The 22,436-nt window shown below is 34.0% G+C and overlaps 5 protein-coding genes and 1 non-coding gene across 6 annotated transcripts; 1 reads left to right on the top strand and 5 right to left on the bottom strand.

Moving 5' to 3' along the window:
- Positions 1-44: 44 nt before the first annotated feature.
- RO3G_08110 (uncharacterized protein) lies at positions 45-774 on the bottom strand (the record flags this gene model as incomplete). Its single annotated transcript, XM_067662700.1, has 2 exons — positions 45-82; positions 225-774. 2 exons carry the CDS (start codon positions 772-774, stop codon positions 45-47), a joined length of 588 nt encoding a protein of 195 aa, XP_067518801.1.
- Positions 775-914: 140 nt separating this feature from the next.
- RO3G_08109 (uncharacterized protein) lies at positions 915-1,973 on the bottom strand (the record flags this gene model as incomplete). The annotated part of the gene is made up of 1 exon (XM_067662699.1): positions 915-1,973. One exon carries the CDS (start codon positions 1,971-1,973, stop codon positions 915-917), a length of 1,059 nt encoding a protein of 352 aa, XP_067518800.1.
- A 547-nt stretch (positions 1,974-2,520) lies between these two features.
- RO3G_08108 (uncharacterized protein) lies at positions 2,521-6,137 on the bottom strand (the record flags this gene model as incomplete). Its single annotated transcript, XM_067662698.1, has 3 exons — positions 2,521-3,329; positions 3,468-5,660; positions 5,741-6,137. The coding sequence occupies 3 exons, from the start codon at positions 6,135-6,137 to the stop codon at positions 2,521-2,523; spliced, it is 3,399 nt and encodes a 1,132-aa protein (XP_067518799.1).
- A 3,941-nt stretch (positions 6,138-10,078) lies between these two features.
- RO3G_19089 lies at positions 10,079-10,161 on the bottom strand. The gene has a single exon. It is a non-coding gene; the product is annotated as a tRNA-Ser (tRNA).
- Positions 10,162-16,103: 5,942 nt separating this feature from the next.
- RO3G_08107 (uncharacterized protein) lies at positions 16,104-17,493 on the bottom strand (the record flags this gene model as incomplete). The annotated part of the gene is made up of 2 exons (XM_067662697.1): positions 16,104-17,301; positions 17,474-17,493. The coding sequence occupies 2 exons, from the start codon at positions 17,491-17,493 to the stop codon at positions 16,104-16,106; spliced, it is 1,218 nt and encodes a 405-aa protein (XP_067518798.1).
- A 498-nt stretch (positions 17,494-17,991) lies between these two features.
- RO3G_08106 (uncharacterized protein) lies at positions 17,992-22,354 on the top strand (the record flags this gene model as incomplete). Its single annotated transcript, XM_067662696.1, has 3 exons — positions 17,992-19,393; positions 19,460-22,297; positions 22,341-22,354. 3 exons carry the CDS (start codon positions 17,992-17,994, stop codon positions 22,352-22,354), a joined length of 4,254 nt encoding a protein of 1,417 aa, XP_067518797.1.
- Positions 22,355-22,436: the final 82 nt, after the last annotated feature.

Raw genomic sequence — 22,436 nt, 5'->3', positions numbered from 1 at the left:
ATCTTTGAGGGATGGGTTTCGATGTATCGAAGGCAGAATTGCCCTTAACTTGGCGTATTTTTGTGCAAAATAGTTTCTAATACTATTTTCATTTTGATCAGGCTCTTCGAATGATAGGTGACTCCAGTAGTTAACTTCAATAACCAATTCTTCAATTAATAATCTTTTTTCGCGTACTATATTTCTTTGTTGCTTGAGCAATTCTTCATACTTGATATATGTACTTGTCATGTGGTTTCTAGCAACTTCAATAGCATTCATATTATTAAATTCATTGAGAAGGTAAGCATCTAATTCTTCGAAATCAATTATTTCTTGGGCTTCTTCTGGATTAGACTCTTGAATTTCTAATTCAGATGGTGGACTTGGCGAGTGGTTGCTTGGTGTTGATGGAATAGTCAATATTTCGGGCTCCATAACAGGAGAGTCATTGGTTGGCATTGGCAGATCCATGATGGGGAGAATTACATCCAGATGGTTGCTAATGTCATTAGCAATATCCAAAGCATATTCATAACGACTGATAGTAATTCCATTTTTGTCAGTAAAAGTGAATATACCACCGCTAGCATCATTTTCGTATTCAATTAGCCAATTGAGGAGAGCATTCATAAGGGATTCATACCCTTCTTGTTGACAGAGGGTAACAAAGTACTCCGTAAACATGAATACGTAGTATTCAGTAAGATTAGTAAAGTCTTCCTTATTAGGAGCATAAGGACGCCACCATGCGCTTCGAATGGCAGCCGTTTCAGCGAGAATATTAGTGAGCATCTTGAATATCAGTTATTGTTATTTATTTTTTTTTCTCTTTTGCGAATTAATTCTTGGTGTATTTATATCTTTTTCTTTTGGTGAATTGTATGTCGTTTGTTTCAAGTTTTTTTTTTTTTTTTTTTTTTTGTGTGTGTGTATTATTGAAGCAAGTCTCTTGTTTCATCATCTATTGTGGTTGAGATAACCCTTTCGTGTTCCGACTTCCATTGTACGTCTGGGAAAGAATATGGTTTCAAGCGATTACCGTGCACCCTTCTAATTTTGGTATCTTGTACGTTGGTGTTTTTAACATGGTATGTGCCTTTTCCTAAGATTTGATGTATAACGTATGGTCCTTCCCATTTATCTTGAAGCTTTCCAGACCAAGATGTTGATAAGTAATCTTTGTATATCAATACGACGTCTCCTAAATTGAAAGCAGGTTTCAATTCTTTTCGTTGATCTAGAAGTTTGTTTTCAATAGCCTTTTTCTGTGCTGCCTGTGTTGTTTTAATGGCCTTAGCTGCTTGTTCTCTAATTCGATTAAGATTGTGCACCTGATGCGCGGTTCGATGAAGCAACACTGCTTCAAATTTGGGGGATTTCTTTTCATAGATTTGATGTTCCATATCAAATGGTGTTCTAGGCTCATATCCATACATTAAGCAGAATGGACTTTGTTTTGTTGTAGCCTGTTTCATTGACCTATATGCGAATAAGGTTGCTGGCAGGTATTGGTCCCAATCTTTCTTTTCATCATCGCTTCGTCGTTGGAGTATTTGGCCTAAAGTTCGATTAAATCGTTCTATGAGTCCATTGCTTTGTGGATTATATGGAGTTGTTGTTTTGTGTATTATTGAATAATTGCGGCAAACTTGTCGTACTAAGTCACTTAAAAAAGGTTTTCCATTGTCTGATACGATAATTGTTGGACATCCATGTCGACAAATGATTTCCTCATATAGAAACAGAGCAATTTCTGATGATGATTGAAAACGTATAGCACGAGCTTCTATATATTTTGTTAAATAATCGATCCCAACGATTATATATCGATATCCAGTTCTTGATGACTGAACATGTTTAACATCTAGTGCTATTCTATCGAATGGTTTTGATGATACTGGTACTGGGTATAATTCTTCGTTGAGAGATTTGCATCCATGAACTTGGCATCTTGGACATTTTTTAACGTATTCTTGTATGTCACGAGCCATTTTTTCCCAATAATATCTTGTAGCAATTTTATGTAGAGTGTTGTTGTAAGCAAGATGTCCTCCCAAAGGATGTTGATGGTATGTGTGTATTATACTTTGAGCTTCTTCTTTGTTTAGTACTTTGCGAATGATACCGTTTGAAGTGTTGTATCGATATAATGTGCCTTTGTATATAGTGAAGTTGCTTGATTCCTTTTTAAGATATCGCGCCACTTTATCAGATATGTTGTCTGGAATCCTTAGATCATGCAAGTATTGCTTTAATAGGTTCATTTTTTGTTCTTCCATTTTTGTAATTCTTGTACTTGGTAAATTTGCTTGATTTAGTTGTGTTGTGGGTTTATGAGTTTCAGGTAATTATTTTTTTTTCTTTTTGTGTTGTTTCAGGATTTCTTTTGTTGTGGGAAATTTTTTTTGTACTGTTGTTAATGAATCTTTTTTTTTTTTTTTTGGAATATTTGTTTCAACTACCTCTCCCTGCCTCCATGTAGCTTTGTAAAATAATTGTGTATTTCAGGTGATAATCATATTGTTGCGGTTTTAGTGCTTAGTATCCAAGTCGAGACATGAAATCAGCACTCTCATTGACTCTTCCAGGTCGATATTTGATTTCGTATTCATATTCTGCTAAGATTGTGATCCATCTTGCAATGATTCCGATTGAATTTGTGGAATTGAGTAAACCTTTTAATGCTGAATGATCAGTGATAATAGTGAATTTTCTTCCCAATAGATATGGTCTAAATAATTTAACTGCCCATATTACTGCTAAACATTCCAGTTTAGATACACCATAGTTTCCTTCGCTCGATTTGAGACTTCTGCTGGCATAAATAATTGGGTGCTCATGATTGTTTTCATCCAACTGTGTCAATATACATCCAAGACCATTTCTTGATGCGTCTGTTACTAAGATAAAGTCTCGATTAAAGTCAGGTCTTGCCAAAACCGGTGCTTGTGTTAATAATTTCTTTAACAATTCGAATGATTCAGTTGTCTTGTTAGTCCAAGGTATTCTTTTTGATGTTTTGGTTTGATCGTGTAAAGGTCGTGCGATTGCTGCAAAATTTTTAATAAATCTTCGATAATATGAGGCCAATCCAAGGAATCCTCTTATTTGCGTGAGTGTTTTTGGGACTGGATAATTTTGAATCTTTTCAATTTTGCTTGGGTCGGTTTGTATTCCTTCTTTCGTTACAATATATCCAAGAAACTTCAAATGATCTTTGAAAAAGAAGCATTTTTCTGGATTGAGCTTTAAGTTGGCGATTTTTATGTAATTGAATACTTGTTCTAGGTGGAGAAGATGTTCATGATCATCATTAGAATATACATTCAAATCATCTATATAGGCAACTAAACATTTGTTGAGAAGTGGTCGGAAGCAGAGGTCAATTAATCTTTGAAAAGTTGCTGGTGAATTGACTAATCCCATTGGTAACGTGTTATAATGATAAACTCCAAATTTTGTTGTAAATGCGGTTAGCTCTTTACTTTCTTCTTCCATTGGAACTTGATGAAATCCAGCTCTCATGTCTAAGGCGGAAAATACTTTGGCCTTTCCTAGTGTGTCGAGTAGATCATCGATTCTCGGTAGTGGGTAAGAATCCTTTTTGGTTACAGCATTTAACTTGCGGTAGTCGATTACCATACGATATTCGCCGTTCTTCTTTTTGACTAAAATAACAGGTGCAGACCAAGGACTATTTGAGGGTGCGATGACTCCTAATTTACAATACTTTTCTAATTCTTTTTGCAGGTATTCCGATTCAATAGGGCTGAGTCGATAAGGCCTGTGACTGATAGGCTGTATATTTTCTTCAATTATAATTTTGTGTTTCATCAATTGTGTATATCCAATAGTGTCATTGTTCCAGTCAAATATTTCCTTGTACTTGTATATCAATTTTCTTAATTTCTTTTCTGTCATTTCTCCAATTTTTCCAATTTCTAGCTTGGCGTAGGCATTTTGGTCTATTGTTTCGTTTTCTGAGTCTTCATTTGAATCTGTATCTTTTTCCATAGCAAACAAATCATAATTTTTATTGAGCTGGTAGGCTTGTATCATTTCTTCTTTTTCTAGATTGTATTCTTCTAAAATGCCTATTTCTTCATGTGGTTTCATATATATGTCGTTTCCTGATCGATTGTATATGTGTATTTCGACGTTCCTTTTGTTGATAATAGCGTTGGAATTTATATCGAAGTATCCCATGGCTTCATTGATGAATTTATTCGTAACATTAAAGCTATAAGTAAGTTTTCGATTATCCCCAGATAGTTTGTCTATTCGGAAAGTATTTGATGTGAATGCTTTCAAAACCATTCCTTCTTTAGGTGCTCTAACAACATTTTCTTTTTCTGCTTGTACTACTTCTATAGATTGTTCCAAATCTTTATCTAATACTAGCAATGAAGTTTCCACTTGATCTTGAGGTAATTCTTCTTCTGAATACTCATTTTCGGCTGTATAGTCTTCTTCGCTTACTTCGTCGCTTTCAGATATTTCTTCAGAATCGTCACTTTCTATGCTGTCGTCTTCAGATGTTTCATCTTCAAAACGGACTCGTTTAGGTGAAGAATTTGTCATGCTGACAGGATTTTGATATGTTTGTGTATGACTAATCATTTTTGGTACATTGTCCTTTCTGCGGAGAAATGATATAGGCAATTCGGCTTTCTGTTTCTTGTATGATACCTTTAAGGATGAGCTATTGAAGTCTATCTTTGCTTTTGCACGGTTCAACCAGTTATTTCCAATGATAAGATGTGATGGACAAGTTGGTAAAACTTCTACTGTACATGGTATGATCATATCTTCTTTTACTTCTATTGGTACATCGTAGATAATTCCTAATGCAGGTTGCTTTGTTCCATTTCCTAGGGTAAAGACACTTTCTGATGCAGCATCTATACTCAAATCCAATGTATCTGCTAAAGCTTTTGACATACATGTCTTTGCTGCCCCACAGTCTACTAAAGTTTTGACTCTATGGTTTCCAATATTGACTTTTGAATATACAGCTGTGGTATTTATCTCATCATCTTCAATCAATGCCATTGTACGTTGAGGTACTTGCTTATTAACTGTCTTTCTTTTTGGTCTACAGGCATTAATTAATTCTCTGCGGAATTTAGGTGTAGTAGTTATCAAATCTCGTACTGATATATTTGCAGGTTGTTCCAGTACATTGTTTACAATATTGTAGGATACGTCTAGTTGTTCTCTTTTTGTCCTTTGTCGTGGTGTTTTTCTTTTGATTTCTTCCACAGGTAGGTCCATATCTATGTCTTTATTATTGTTTGTAGCTATTTGATTTGTAGCAGATGGGTTAACTTCTTCAAGGTGTTGACGTGTACTGACTTTTCTAGTAATAACTGGTGTTCTTGTTTGTTTTTCTTGTGGAGTTGGTCTGGCTTTCTTGTATGGGATGCCTTTAGCTACTTCTGGTGGTTTTTCGGGCCTAACTGCAGCATATAATTCTCTTCTATAGTTAGGATCACTTTCATTTTGAGTTAAAATAGCATTAAGATGTCGGGATTGCTGAGATGATGTATTATTTTTTTGATATTGATGTTGATTTGGCTGAGGTTGGTTAATGGGTTTATTATTGTGGGTATTCGATTGACCATTGATTTCATGATTGAAAACAACCGACCCATCTAGTTTTTTGACGGCTGATTTTGCTGTTGTTTATGTTGTTGTGGAGTAGACTGATCATTGTAGTTATTATTTGGCTGGTTGTTGTTATATTCTGGTTTTCTACTGGTATAATCAACGTTGTTTCTGTATCTATTGTATCCATTATTGTTGTAGTTGGCACGGTTGCTGTATCCATTGTTACTGTATCCACTGTTGTTATATCCATTGTTGTTATATCCATTATTGCTGTATCCATTGCCATTGTTATTTTGGTGGCCATTGTGTTCGTTATTGTGTCGATAGTCACGATAATTGTTGTTATAACTATTGGGATTACCACGCGTGTTACGATTATACGACCTGTTAGGTTGATAAAAGCCGTTTAGTTCATTACGAATAGCTTGTTGTACCATATTGAGAATATCATGTTGGTTGTCTGGTTGCGTTGGTTCCTTGTGCTCATATCTTGGACGATGATGCACTTGATATTGAACGTCATTTGTATGACCATTTATATCCATGGTTGTTAATCGAGTTGGACTACTAATAATATTACGGTGATCATTCTAGTTGGATTGCTTGTACCATTTATTGTAACTACTTGTGTTGGTAATTCATCTGTATCTATAATTTCTACATTGTGATTGTTTATAGCGTAATGGTTGTGATAATTATCATCATCATGGTAGATTAAGGCGTTGTTAATGTTGCGTGGTATAAATGGGTTATCGACCATTGCAATCTTGCGTGGTCTGTTTGCATTCCACCATCCTTCAGCATGATTTATCCAATCTTGAAATGTTTTGGAGCTGCTTTGGATACAGAATTGTTTAATTTCCCTTAAAAGGCCAGCGCGGAACCGACTTTGAATCACCTCTTCACTAGTAATATTCGCCAGATCAGCTGCTTCTCGTAGTCTAGCCAGAAATATTTGCGGATGTTCTTGTTCTCCTTGGTACATTTCATTAAATTCCAGTTCATAACTCTGTATTAATTCAGGTGTTATGTAGTGGTCTTTTAACTTTTCAATAGCCACGTCATAGGTGAGTTCAGGAGTATTCTTGAGTATAACATTTTCGTAATATATTTTTGCTGCGCGTCGTAATTGTGACTTGAGGATGACGAGTTTTCTCGAATCACTGTACGTATTGCTAATTGCAAGAAATGATTCAAGTATTTCCAAAAAATGTCGGAAGTCTTCTCCTTCATAGCCGTGAAATTCAATTAACCTGGGACGGTATCCTTGGGTTACGCTTTGGTTGCTGACTGGGGCCAACACGTTAGGTCCTGTTGATGTCATTGTTGATAATAAGTGTCTTGAAATTGTTGATTCGATTTTGAGTATCTTCTGTTTGCTTTTGACTTGTTTTGTTGGTTTCTGACTTTTTTTTCTTTCTTTCTTTAATTCGATTTGATGTGATTATTTCTTGGATTGATTCTTGATTTAATTTGATTTATTGATGTGATTTTGTTGTAGTTTTTCGATTTTGTCCCTCGTAGTGACCACCAAATGTAATGATTTGGTTTATAGTAGTTTCTCTGTTTGGGAGTGTTGAGTTAAGGTTTAAATAAACAGATTTGGGTGTAATTGATATAAGAGTTGCTTTTATATGAGTCAGATTTGGCTTGATTCGCTTGTTATAGTGACCACCAGATCTTATAAAGTAGATCAGACTGTTTTGATAAAGGTAAAATAAAAAAAAAAGATAAAAAGATAAATAAAAGGGGGTTTTACAATGAAGTATGATAGCTTCAAGGGACTTCTTGTTCTTGATGTTAAATAAAATAAGAGATAATTTGCCTCTTTAAAAGAATATTTATTTGATAAAAAGAAAAAGTAAAATAAGAAGTGAAGTAAGTAAGAAGTTTATAAGAAGTGAAGTATTTTTGTGATTATTATTTGGAGTTATTTACAGTAGGTCAAAAAACTGCTGCAAGGAATCCATTTTTCTTGGTTTTTGTAGCGCACATCCTGTTACAATGGCACAAACTGCCTCCGTTCCCACATAGTAAATCTTCTACATGTCTTGAAAAATCCGAAAGAGTTTAAGCCCTATTGGATAAGTATTGAATGAAGTATGAGATGCGCAATTTGAAAATTTGGAAAAACGAAAATTTGAATGGAATGAATTTATTTATTAATATTTAGTTGAACCTCCTTTTCTATTAATAATCTCTTGAGTTCTTTTCGAAATGTTATCTACATGACTTCCGAAAAGATATTTATCGAAATCAATTCATATTTTATCAACTTGTTCCCAAAGCACATTCGTGTTCTTTGCTCTACGTTCGTAATATTTGAGATTCAACTTCAATTGATGCCATACGTGCTCGATTGAATTTAAGTCCGGGCTCTGAGCTGGCCAATCGTTAATGTAGCTCTCTTGGTTACTACAGAACTAGGCCATTGTAAATTATGCCTTGTGTTTTGGGTCATTGTCATGCTAAAAGTAAATGTTGGACCAGTCGAAATTGTAGTACTTCATACTATCACGAAGCGTAGTGTTCAAAATATGCTAGTAAACACCCGAGTACAACTTTCCATCGTGAATTTAGCAAGCATATCCTGGTCCTTCAGAGGTTATACAACACCAGGACATCAATTTGCTAGCTTCATGCTGGATTACAAAATCCAGGTCATGATGTTGAAAAAGGTCACTTGGCCTTTTCCGATAGTGATTATCACCATCAAAGCCCTATACGTTGATCTTGGTTTCATTAAAGTACACTGTTTGCTGTCAGTCACTCATTGCCTAATCCTGATGCTCCTTGTTCCATTTCAACTGATGCTACGTATGCACTTTTGTCTGAAATGGCTCCTTTTTTTCTATCAGAAAATGGAACTCCATTGATTTCAGTACGTTAATTTCTGACTGGTATGAGATATCGTAGCCAAATCCAACTGGCTCCCGGTATACCTCTTTGGAAGTCTTTAGAACCCCTTCCATGACTTTTCTTTTGATTAACCGCTTCGTCACTTTGGAGACTACTGTAGGTCCTCCACCTGTGCTCACTGTCTTACTTGAAAACAACGTTATAAAGTATCTACTAACAGTTGATTCATGTAATCCAGCCTCCTTAGCAATATCATATTTTGATGTGGATTCGGTTAATGTCTGTTTGAGATCGTTTACTTTCTCCTTTGACAGTCATTTATGCATACGATTGACGAGAGGGTAAAAAAGAGAAATAATTTAAACAAGGGAATATAAAATTTAAAATAAAGGAATTGTAAGCACTCTTAAATACAGATAGCATTCTAATCACGTCAAAAGAGAGAAAAATTGTGATGGCAACCGGTTGGTTCATATTAAAATTCATTATGTCAAACATATGTAAACAAGTAAAAAATACCGGATGTTTAAAATACTACCTTTAGCAGTATCAAATTCCACCAATAACCATTGCCCACATCCGAAAATTAACGAATAAATTCCCTTCCTATTGTGGCACAAACAGTCAAAGTTTGAGATAGTTTGGTGCAGTACCCATGGACAACCAGCTGTAAAACCTGAATTTTGCAATTCCTTGCAGCAGTTTTTTGACCTACTGTATATGTTTTTGGATTTTATGCTTTTGTTCTGTTTTTGGTATTTTGGGTGGTGTGATGATTGGATTTTGTAAGGTTTTTGTAGTATAAATAGGTTTGTACTGAATAAGTCTTGATATAAGATCAAAGGTTTTGATTCCAAAAAGAGTAATAAATTGAATATAAGTTCGCTTGTAATAAGTGACCGCCAGATCTTGTTAAGTAGATCAAACTGTTTTGAGTAAAGTAAAATAAAAAGATAATATAATAGGGATTACAATGAAGTGTATATGCTTCAAGGGACTTTTTGTTCTTGATGTTAAGTAAAATAAAAGAAAAATAAAAGAAATTTACTTTGAATGATATTTATTTGAAATAATCAAAAAGTAATATGAAGTAAGTAGAAACAAGGTTATGTAGAAACAAAAGTAAGTAAGAACAAAAGTAAGTAAAAAGTATAAGAAATATTGAAGTTATTTATATGTTTTTGGTTTTTCTGATTATATGCTGTTTTTGATGATTTTATGGATATTCTATATTTTTTTGTATTTTTCTGGATTTATCTGTATTCATACGTATTTGTTTGTATGTTCCTGGATTTAAACTAATTGGAGAGAGAAAAGTCGAATGCTGCCAAAGTTTGCTGCATTGTGTTACAGTGGTTGTTATAAGATAAGAGGCGGTTGTTGTATAGTGTAAGGTGGTCGTTGCAAACTGTAAGGCGTTCGTTATAAACTGCAACGATTTAAATTCCGCCGTTTTGTTCTTGCGTGTTACAGCATCTCTCCTATAACCATAGGGGTTTCCTTTTTCGTGTTTCGTGTGTTACACCGTCGTTTTGTTCTTGCGTGTTACAACATTCTAAAAATGTAACAAAAGACGTGACAACAACGTTACAACAGGGAAAAATTATTTAGTGCAAAAAACACGTGACGACAATTGCAGGATTTGAACCTGCGCGTGCAGAGCACAACAGATTTCGAGTCTGCCACCTTAGGCCTCTCGGTCAAATTGTCATATCAATTTGTGATATGTGCTATGTTGGTCAGGACCACCTCTTTTTTCCAAATGAAACACCGATGGGTCCGGGAGAAGATGACCGGAATAGACTAGAGTATGGACCGGAAGGTTATTTGACCCTGAGTGGTGGTCGTGCTGAGACTGAAATGAAGGTGGAAGTTAAGGGTCCTAAAGAGGGTCCTTATCCTAATGCTTGATCAGTCGCTAATGAAGATGGTAATGGTGGCCTTATGTATTTTTTGAAGAATAATGGTGGTCCCATTAAATTGTAGATGTATAACGGAGTGGCTAGTGGCCAATGAAAAGTATAAAAGGATGTTTGATTTTTATTGAATAAACGATATACAGTCTTCTCTTTTCTTTTTATTATATTTCTTTTTACACTTACTTTACGCCTTTAAAGTCAATACTAGTTCTCTTTTTCCTGGTTACTGTTTTAAATTTCAAGCTATTCAAGGTAAAGCATAATCAGGGGAAAAGCATATATCAAATTGTGATAGGTGACTGGTAAATCTGGTTGATAAACTCAACTCGGTTCGGAGATATGTTTATGCGAAGCGCTACGGGAAATATGATTGGCTGAATGGTCTATAGTGGAGAACGGGTATAGTCGACACTGAAGTGTTTTAAGTATAAAAATATGAACAAAGAAGAATTAACGAGACCGAACAATAGTTCTAAAGTCGAATACTTTTATTAAAGAAAGATTCCAAGGCTATTTATATTAGTTTGAGCAAGACCTGAGATTAGATGACAAAGGATAGTTACGACCGATATGATTTGACATGTATAAGAAAAATTTTATAAACTGATGTAAATAATCAACTGTTGAGATGAAAGTGAAACTTGGCTGTTCAGGGCAGTTGGTAATTATCAGGATCTATTCTTATTCAAACTCATTTGTAAAGATTTAGCTTAGAATGATAAGACTGTTATCTTATTGACATGTCAAAACATGACATTGCCCCCTTCCAGGTTGTAATTATCTTTTCTGGAATTAATGTGGCAAGTAAAAAGATGTTTGTTTAACTGAATGTCAAAATGAGGTTTGAGATGTCAAGATGAGCTCTATTTGTTGTAAGAAATAGGTGCTTGGTAGGGTGAAGTCATATAACGTATAGTGGCTCTTTATATAAACATATAAAGTATAGTGTTCAAGAATGGAACAAAGCATTTAGGCGATAATAAACCCTAAACAGGAATTTATTGCTAAAGTGATGTTTGTCTGTAAATGTGACTGCGTGTGATATTTGAGGTTTTATAATATAAAAAGTACTAAGTCAATCAACAAATGTAAAAATAAGTGAAACTCAAAGTAGATTGTCCTTTATTCAAGTTAAAAATATGAGGGTATTTATACTTTTCTAATCACGGCTAAATATTAATATTTACAGTATATGACTATTGATTATTAATCGATATTAGACAATGAGTTATTTATATGATTGGCATAGTTTAACATCTTCTTATCAAGAAGTAATTATTAATCCTGATCCAGGAACTTATTAGAATATTCTGGAGTGGATCGGGATTTTATTTGAAGTGGCGTAATACAATGTCCGATATTCCTAATTTGGAGGACCATTGTTCGTAGTAACTTACATTATTACTTTATTACATGTGTAAATACCACACTGCGTACAAATGTGCAAATTGAAAAATATTAAGGCATGAGAAAAAATTCATTTTTTGCTATCCTTGTAAATATTTTATAATTGCGTTATTTGCTGTTACATATATGTATAGTTAATGAAAGTTGGGTGGAAGAAGGTCAATGCGTTAACGTCTGTTTCTTTTAGAGTTAGTTACATTGCGATGCACGTTTTTTCTTTTCTTGGTTGTATCTTTTTTAGGAACAAGTTGGACCTCGCGCGCTGGTTCTTGTTCACTTATACGTGACCAATACTTTTGGATCGGTCTGTAATCATGGAAATGACTAGCCGGTTCCGGGTGATTGGCACTTCAGGCCACGATGGATAAATCATAATATCTACAGCTATAGCGGAGCTAGAATAACAATCCAAAAATAGAAACTAAGGTTATAAGGCAAGCAGAATCGAATGGCGCTGTTTAATTTTTGAAGTTCCGAATATTTCCCGATTTAGTCTAGAATAATGGGGCGTTTCTTATGTGAAGCACCTTTGTTCCCAGTTAGTTTTGTATCATTTGGTACATCGGTAATTTTCAAAAATAGTAAGCACCATATAATATTTTTAAACATGTTTAACGGTCTTCAAAATATTTATGGAAGTCCATTGGATGTTTATAAACCACTTTTTTCCAGAAATTACAAAATAGCTTAATTGGAAATATGGCTCATTTGAATCTTGATGTCACGAGTTCAATCCACCCAATGACCATTTTATACTTTTGCGATAACTGATTAAGTTTTCCCTTTTATTTATTTTACAGCTGAAATGTTTTTGTAGGTCACAAGAACTTCTTTTTGAGGGTTGATGTTGTGATAAAGAAGTCAAAAAAATGGTGTAACAAAGAAGTCAAAAAATGAAAAAAGTCAAGAAAATGTTAAAGGTCAAAAAAGTGAAAAAGTCAAGAAAATGAAAAAAGTCAAAAAGAAAAAAAAATTAACAATATAAATATCCCAACTATTTAGATGAAGAAAAAGGACAGTACAGTTCTACTCACATTTTTATTTTATATATTTTATTCAATAAACAGGCAACCTTCTCATAAAAAGTTCCTGATCCCTTTATTTTTTTTTATCTTTACCTTTATTTGATCTTAATTAAAAGATCTGGTAGTCACTACAGTACCTTACTTTAAAAATTTCAAGAAAAACTTCTCTAAAACACTCAACTCAAAACACAAACCAACAAAAAATAGCAATAGAAAAAATTAAAAGATAAAAGATTATAAAAAATGTTAAAAAGATAAAAAATGTTGAAAATATAAAAATGGTCAAAAAAAATAAGAAAAGCAAAAAAGAAAAAAAAATATCATACATATGTATATATCCCATCTTTTTGTGAAGAAATTGTTGGTCAGTTTAAATAAATCATATGTTTTTACGCAGTAAATAACAAACTTTAACAAGTCCCTGTTTACCTAAACTTTTTACTCTACTTTAACTTTTATCAAGAAACATCGTATTGATCTTACACATAAGATCTGGTGGTCACTACTTATCAAACATCTGCTTAAACCCTATATAAAACAACAACTTACAAGGCAATCACAACCTTAAATTAAGCTTTATAAGCAAACTTAACTCAAATTAACTCACTTACAGAAAGACAACCTTAAATAGCAGCATAACTATAGAGGATTGATTATTATATTGAATAAATACTTAAAAAAATAAGACTGCTACAAATAATTTCAAAATTGTATAAAAGATTATCTGATTGTCAGTATTGCGTTTTTTAATCATAATCTAAATCAAAATATGTTTATCAAAATCTAATATTACCATCAAAATGTTTTTGGGATAATATATAAAATATCATAATTGTTAAAAATAAATAGAATTATATTAATTAATTTAAAATATTATATTTGAATTTTAACTTTAATAATAATGGTTTTATCTTTCTTATAATAATTGATCGTCATATGCTAACTTTAATTTGCAAAGCAAAAGCGCTATTATCATGTGCTCTTGCTTAATTATAATTTTTCTTTGCCTAAAAAGTACTCACTGTTGTGATTTTTTCACTGCACCTACCATGTGTTGTAGAACAGAGTCTGATCATAACGGACATTGAATAATCACAACTAAAAGAAGTATATTAAAATTGATAAAAGATAATAATTTAAATCTTTATTAAATAAAATATACTCTTCTTCTTTTTTATATAAAACTATCACTATTAGATTCATTCTATAAAGTAAACATGAATACTAAATAAGTCATGATCTTTACTATTCATCATTTCTGTAAATGAATAATAATGGATCAGGTACCTAGTCAACTTTGATCTGACTGGAGGCATTTCATATAAATATATCTTTCCTCTCATTGAAGATGGGACAATTCTCCCAGATCAGTTAAAGAACAATAAGATCTATAAAAACAACGAATTAAAATTTTTCATAATCGATTCAGTGATCATTCTTCAATCAAACGTGTCAATTATTGGATCTACGCTCATAACTACTCATTTACCCGCCAACTGATAGAAGAATATAAGTAGTAGACTTTGTAATGATTTCTTTTTAACAATTAAGATTGTCTTAAATAAAGTTCAGTCTCAAAAAGTATTCTTTTGGTTTATCTTTGTTATTACCTTTACCAGAACATAACACTATGAACTATAAACACACATCGAAAAACAAAAAAAGTAGCAAAGAAATGTACCAAATCCAATAAAAAATAATTTACAGTTTTTTTTTAATTCAAATTATAATGAGAATAACACATTTTATTAGAACATTTAAATTTAACTAAGAATAGATTTGTAATCAACAAAACATTATAAAAACGATAAGCATTAATATTTTTAAATGATATTCAAGAATAATATCACGATATTATATAACAGTATATAGGTTATTACTGTTGTAGAACAGTAACTGATTGTAGTTAGCGTTGATAAATATAAGTCTTAATACAAGATCATAATTAAAATAAAATAAAATACAAGTTTATTTAAATAAGAATATACAATCAATTCCAATTAAACATGTTCTTTTAGAATATGTATTGTACTCATGACAGTTCTTTGATAAGAAGAAGTATCAACTAAAATAACCAAATCCAATCCAATGTCAGGAATATTGCTAATCTTTCACATAATTGAAATAACGCGTAAAATAACGTTATTCAAATCAGTGAGGAATTCCCAGAATAAAAGATAATCTATAACAGACATACAAAAGAACAAATGAAAAGTTTTCATAATCATAAATAGAGATGACACTTGATAAAGCACCTGAAAGAGTAGAAGAACGTTTACAATGCAAGATATCAAGTCATTCACTCAATAAGATATAAATATCTGCCTTCAATTAGAATAATTTTTACTTTAACTTAAACTGAAATAAAGATCAGACTCGAAACGTTCACAAACTGTTTCTTTATTTTTGTTTTTACCTCTTGTTTTCTATTATCTTAACAATTACAATTAGTTTTTTTACGACTAATGTTTGAACCATAATGAAGAAATAACGATATTTTAAGAATCGAGGAAGCAATGTGATCCTTACATAATATCAATGATGTTATTTAGTTAAAAAACTTAGTATCTATATTACATTCATCAAAAGATGCTTAGAAATAAGCTTCCATTTGGTATGCATGCTCGGACAGTGGATGATGCCACTTTGCAAGACATCCTTGTTATAGCATATACGCTAAGAACCCTAAATCGGTCGCAAAAATTTTGGCGGCCATATCGATGTTTCATATAACTGCCATACATCAGTAATGTTAGAATTCAAGAAACATACAAAGGAGTTGGCGATTGCTAATCCTTCACAAAAGTAAATGAGGGCAAGCTGAGGAAATCAGATGCTTACAGTGCCAGATGAGCTCCAAAATTCAATTTTTCAGATTCCATTCAAACTTCTACCCAATATAGCGTACTATTGGATAAGTCATTTCCCAAAGTCTCGGAGTGTGAAATCAAATATTCGCTCCGCAATCATAAAAAAAGTGCAGACATGCTATAAATTTAAGGGTCACATAAAATTGTTTCTATTCGATGGTTTTTAGTAAAAATTTGCATACCATAAGCTCTAACTGATTAAAGTATTTGTGCAAAATCTCCGCCAAAATCTCCGACATTTCTATTTTTTTATTGCTGTTTTTAACATATTTCTCTTCATCAAATACAGATATTTTAGCAAAGCTATAACACCTATTGTTGGACCATATAGTTACACAAATGTTCAAAGTCTTATTAAAATCTGTAAAGAAGTCATTGATATAGAGCGTGCCCAAAAAAATTGCATACCGCCTATTTTCAAGCGCAGATATCTACAACAAATAGTCGGAATTGGAAAACGAAAATGGTACCAATCGATGCGCAATGACCAAAAATATATATTTCCATATTTGTAATGTAGTTATAGCGCCGATTGAACCGTAAATATCATGATTTATCCATCGTGGCCTGAAGTGCCAATTGTCCGCCGGTTCCCAAGTGTCATCTTCTTCTCCATAACCTTTCCATCGAACTTTATATAAGTAATTACCCGGTGATCCCTTATGGTGTAAAACTGCCTCAACATCGTATGATTCAGATTGATCAGTATTGGATAAGGATACTTCCTGGGAAATAACCTTTATTTGCGATGGAGGTACATCTCTTGGTAAGAGTGCTCCAGTTGCATCAACCAACACGTATGAACCACCTTGAGTTTTTCTTTTGACAGTATAATTACCAACGTAGAGGGGATCACTTTTTGCAACACGGTTTACATTCTTGAGCGTGACTTGACTACCAGTGGGGATATCGGTTAGAATTCTGTGAGTTTGGTTGAACTTGTCTCGAGACGCAGCTTGTGAAGTTTTTATTTTTTCACGAATAGCAGGTAAGACAGTGTCATTAAACTCGTTAATTCTAGTTTCTAACTGTTTCATTGTTTCAGGCGATTTAGTTTTGTCCAGCACGTTATTATAATCCTTGTTTTCATTGGGACGTCTTGCAAACATCAATGAGAAAGGTCTAGTGCCGTGTAAAGCTGTATGCGTATTGTTGAGGGCTTCTTGGGTACTGTCAACAAACAAGTCCCAATCCTCAGTTCTGCCTTGTAATCTTTTGTGCAAAATATTTTTTGCTTTGCCAACCCATCGTTCGACTATACCGTTAGCTCGGGGATGATAAGCTGATATGAGACGATGATCAATACCGGATGATTCAACATACAGTCTGACGATTTCATTGACATACTCAGTACCATTATCACTTTGGATAATTTTTGGTCGACCAAAGAGCGATAAGATACTCCTTAATGCAAGTGCAATAGTGAGAGAAGATTTATCGGGCAAGGCTTTGAGTACACAATATCGTGTGAAGACGTCCACTACCAGAAGGATGTATTGATTACCTTGTACTGAAGTAGGGAAAGGTCCGGCTGTATCGATACAGATGTGATCCCAAGGTGCATCAGCATAGATTGAGGTCAAGGGGTTGTATCCGTGCTTTGCGATATTGAATTTTTGGCAATCAGGACTGTTAAGGATACATAAGATTATAGTCACTTTATGTTAGTAAAAGGAATCGGATATGATCCTGAATAGTATGTTGACATAACTTGGAGTCATTTATAACATTATTCCCAGCACAGATCAATAAAAGACTTTGATTAGATTTTTATATTAAGCTTTATTCATATTAACTTCACATAGTCAAATAATATGGCATGGTTGTAATATAGTTTATTGATGATATGAGCATGTTGAATAAGGAATGACAATTACTTACCGGATCATCATTAAGTCATGTAAACATTTGTCCTAACTGAGATATTATTATTAGCCATAATATCCAATCACGGAACTAGAGGATTTTATATTCATCCGTACCGTCTCCTAAATAGTCCTACATCCAGAGTTATCTGAAACCATCCCAATAGCATAATTGACAATACAAGCTAGGAACAGGCTAAACTAATAATTAGAAATAGTAATCATCTATTCTGTCGAATTGATCATAAATCTGTCCTAATTCTTTATCCGTATCATGTCTATAAATACTCTCACTTTTTACATGTAGAATTATTTTTTATCATATTCAATCTTAGTTATCTTAACTTAATAAAGAAATACCAAGTTCTAACAGTATTTCTTTATCTTTGTTGTTATACTACTTTTACCTAAAACCCCCCTATCCTAAACATTTTTTACTGTTAATTACTTGCAAATGAATTCTACTGTTGAAAACTCTGGTACTAATACTGCTGAAATGAATTCTATGGGCGCAGCAAATGATTCCAATGATTACTCTCAAGACTTCAATGAGGGTTCTTCTTTGTCTTCTGCTGGTATGTCTATTCAAGATGATTCCGCTATGGTGGTTGATTCTGGTTCCGATTTTGTATCTTCTTCTGTGGTGTCAAACAAGAAGAAGGACAATGTTGCCATTAACCTCACGCAACTGCGCAGTGAGATGGATGAGCAATTGAAGATGTTTTGTCATGTAAGGGCTTCAGGTGATGATGCAGCCATTGATGAAGCACTTCGAGGAATAGACAAAACAAAGCGCAGAATTGCAGCAATGTTGGAATGTCAATCCTTTTACAAGAAACTTGACATGCATCAAAACCCCACTGGAGGTAGCAATGCGGTTTCTGCTGGGCTTTCCTTGTCTCATAGGGATTTGCCTAAATTTCAGTTGGCTACCAGTGTTATCAGACCCTTTCCAAATGAAGAGGTTTTTGAATCTGTGGAGCACTTCTTGACAAAATTTGAAAACATCATTGAGGGTTCCTCATATCAGAGTGTTGAGCATGTTTGGAAAAAGTTTTTACCACTTTGTTTACCTTACAGTGACAATGCCTGGGTAGAGACCGAGCTTAAGAGATGTCGTAATTGGTCCGAAGCAAGACAAGCATTCGTAGGTCATCATGGATCAAGCATGTCAAGTAGCTATTACAATGACTTGGTTTTTACGATGACGATGAGCAGCAAGGAATCTATTAGTGATTACTCTAAGAAATTTCTGCAAGCTGTTTTTTATGCGGGACTTCCTAAGGATGATCCACGTATCGCTGATCGTTTTTTGGCATCGTTGACGCTACCTGTCCAAACTATCATCCGAATGACTGTGACAAGAGTGGAAGGAAAACGAAGCAGACCACACAATTGGACTGTCGAGTACTTATCGCAAGTGGGACGTGATGTCCTTGGTGATGATAACAGTCTGTATGCTGAAGCCACTGCTATGATTCCTGGTGCAAATCGGGTAAAGAAGCAAGAAGGTGTAGATCATGGGCTTGCAAACAAGCATCGCATTAGCAAGCCTATCAAGGCAAACAAGTTGGCCAAGTCTTTCTTCTGTTCCCATCATGGAAAGAATGGCACTCATAACTCCAAGGATTGTTACAGCCTGAAGAATAGAGCTGAGAAGAATACGGAGAAAAAAGAAAACAATTGTTACAAGTGCCACCAACCATGGTTCAAAGGCCATGTATGCAAAAAGGATGAGCCTAGAAGAGTTCTTGCTGTTTCCAAGGTAGAGAAACAAGAAGAGAGTCAAATTGACAAGGCCACTGCTGAAGTCGAGGCGATGATGGAGGACTTGAGTTACGATTGTAAGTATCCAAGTAAAAACAAGAATAAAGCATGTAATGATAACAGTGCATTTAACTTATTGACTCCTATCTTTATAGAGAACATAAAACTTATTGGTTTGATTGATACTGGAAGCGATGCAAGTTTCATTGATGTCATTTCTTTAAATAAAAAGCTAAAAATCAATAAAGTTAACAAAATTACTGGTTCCTATAATTTTTTGTCTCATAATAATGAAATATCTCGAATTGGTATAACTGATCCGTTGCAATTTAAATACGCAAATGGTATTCAGTTTAAACATTCATTAGAAGTAATGAAGTTTAACAAAGAATTCGAATTTGATATTCTTCTTGGAACTGATATCTTGCCTAAAATGAATATTGGTTTAACTGGTGTAGCATTTAAACTTGATGGTGAACACTCACACTCTGATACTACAGCCAATGATAATCTAATCCTAGATAATATCAATATTGATCGTGAAAATAAACATGAGCCTGATAATTCGCCAGCTGGTACTTCCAATCAAAGGGCAGAATTTTTCAAAATAATTAAAGAGGCCATTGATAAGAACCAGAGTATTCCTATTGAATCTTCATGTCCAATGCCTGAGTCCATTATCCACCTTCCCACTAAAGAAGGCGCTACGGCTTATAGACGGCAATATCCAATTCCGCACGCTTTAAGACCAGTATTAGAAAAGCAAATAAAAGAATGGTTGGAGACTGGTACCATTATCAAGTCCAAAATCAACACATCTTTTAATAGTCCACTCCTTCTCGTTCCTAAGAGAAACAAAGCTGGTGAAATTGTTAATCATCGTGTGTGCTTGGATGTGAGACTGCTGAATAAAATTTTACCTCCTAGTTTTAATTATCCTGTTCCATTGATTAGAGATATTTTCGATAACCTGGCTGGTAAAAAGGTGTTTACAACACTTGATTTGTCTAATGCATACCATCGATTCAAAGTTGCACCTGAAGATGTGCATAAATTGACCTTCACACATAACAATGCCCAATATTCTTTCATTAAAGGATGTTTTGGAGTAAAAATGCTAACTTCCCAATTCCAAAAGTGCTTAGCAACCCTATTTGATGGGATAGACTGTGTACAAAACTTTGTTGATGACTGTATTATTGCTAGTGATAGCTATGAACAGCATGCAAAAGATGTGAAATTGGTGATTGATAAGCTGACCTCTGTGAATTTAATAATAAATCCAGAAAAATGTGTATGGTTTCAACAATCAGTTCGACTTTTAGGCTTTGTTGTAAATACGACAGGCACTAAAGTGGATCGTAAAAAGCTAACAAATGTTGAAAATTGGCCACTTCCTAATAAAAGTAATAAGCAAATCCAACAATTTATGGGTTTGATCAACTATTTTAGAGAATACATCCCAATGATTTCCAGAGTAGCTGAACCAATCACAAGATTGAGTAACGCTGCCAATGTGGAAGAGTTGTGGACTGATGAGCAAACAAACAGTTTCTATGCTTTAAAAAAGATCTTGCAGTCAGACATGATTTTGCATTATCCCAACTTAAATAAAAAATTTTTTGTGGCTACAGATGCATCGTTATATGGTGTTGCGGCAGTTCTTTATCAAAAAGATGAACATGATCGTGACAAGTATATCAGTTTTATCTCCTCTTCGTTGACACCCTCGCAAAGACGTTGGAGTACAACTAAAAGAGAGTTGTATGCAATCGTATTAGCACTCAACAAATTCAGGAAATTCTTATGGGGCAGACACTTTACCGTTTATAGTGATCATAAAGCCTTAGTTTATCTACATACCCAGAAAATTGCCAATCCTATGATGATCGGCTGGATTGAGACACTTCTTGACTTTGATTTTGATGTAGTCCATATCCCTGGTATATTGAATAAGCTTCCTGACATGTTAAGCCGTTTGTATCCACCTTTACAGGATAGCTACAAACTGGTGGAGGATAATGTGCCAAGCAAATTAAATAACCGTAACAAGAAAAGAGTTATTGCTAAAAGAAAGAAATATAGCAGAGACAAAATTATTAATGTTCTTGCTACAAAATTGGTAGAAACGAAAAATGAACGTACCGATTACATGACTCCTCCTGAAGAAGAGAGAGACGCTATACTTAGAGAAACACATTCCTTTGGACATTACGGATACCAAGCAATAGTCAGAGACATTCATAGTCGAGGCATGCATTGGACTAATATTTATGATGAAGCAAAGAGTATTATGAGTTCCTGTACCGAATGTCAGAAACATAACATTAGCAAGAGAGGCTACCACCCTTTGACTAACGTTATGGCTAATAGACCGTTTGATCACATAGCTATTGATCTTGCAGGACCACTTCCAGTGACGGATGAGGGTTACTTGTTCTTATTAGTTGTCACAGACATTTGTACAAAATACGTTGTAATCAGGGCTTTAAAAAACAAACAATCAGATACCATTGCAAAACAGCTAATTAGTATCTTTGGAGATTATGGATTTCCACGAATCATCCAAAGTGACAATGGAACTGAATTCAGAAATGCTTTAATGACAAGTCTATCAAAAAACCTTGGAATAGACCGTAGATACTCTACTGCATATCATCCACAAGGTAATGGAAGTGCTGAAGCTAGTGTAAAAATTGCATTGAATACATTGAGAAAGATGGTACAATCCAATAGTAGAGATTGGGATCATTATCTTCCAATTGTGCAACTCTGTATGAACAGATACATAAAAAATAAATCACTAAGCTCTCCATTCTCGCTCATGTATGCTCGCAGAGTAAACTTACCTGACGACTATACAAACAAAGAAAAGTATCCACTCCCTAAAGATGTAATGACCATCAAAGAGCTTGAAGAACGAGTCAATTACATGGAAAATGTTATATTTCCTGCCATAAATGAAAGAACCCAAAAGATTAATGAGGAGTACAGTAAGAGATACAATGATAAAAATATACTTGTAAATATCCCCAGTGGAACACATGTAATGGTTAGACTAAATAGTAGAAGTGGGAAACTTGCACCACTATACGAAGGACCTTATACAGTGGTTCGAAAGAACAAAGGAGG

This window comes from Rhizopus delemar, genomic scaffold (genome assembly GCF_000149305.1).
Source record: "Rhizopus delemar RA 99-880 supercont3.6 genomic scaffold, whole genome shotgun sequence".
NCBI classification, from domain to species: Eukaryota; Fungi; Mucoromycota; class Mucoromycetes; order Mucorales; family Rhizopodaceae; genus Rhizopus; species Rhizopus delemar.
The sequence above is the reverse complement of the archived record's forward strand: the minus strand, read 5'-3'. Positions and strand labels throughout refer to the sequence as shown.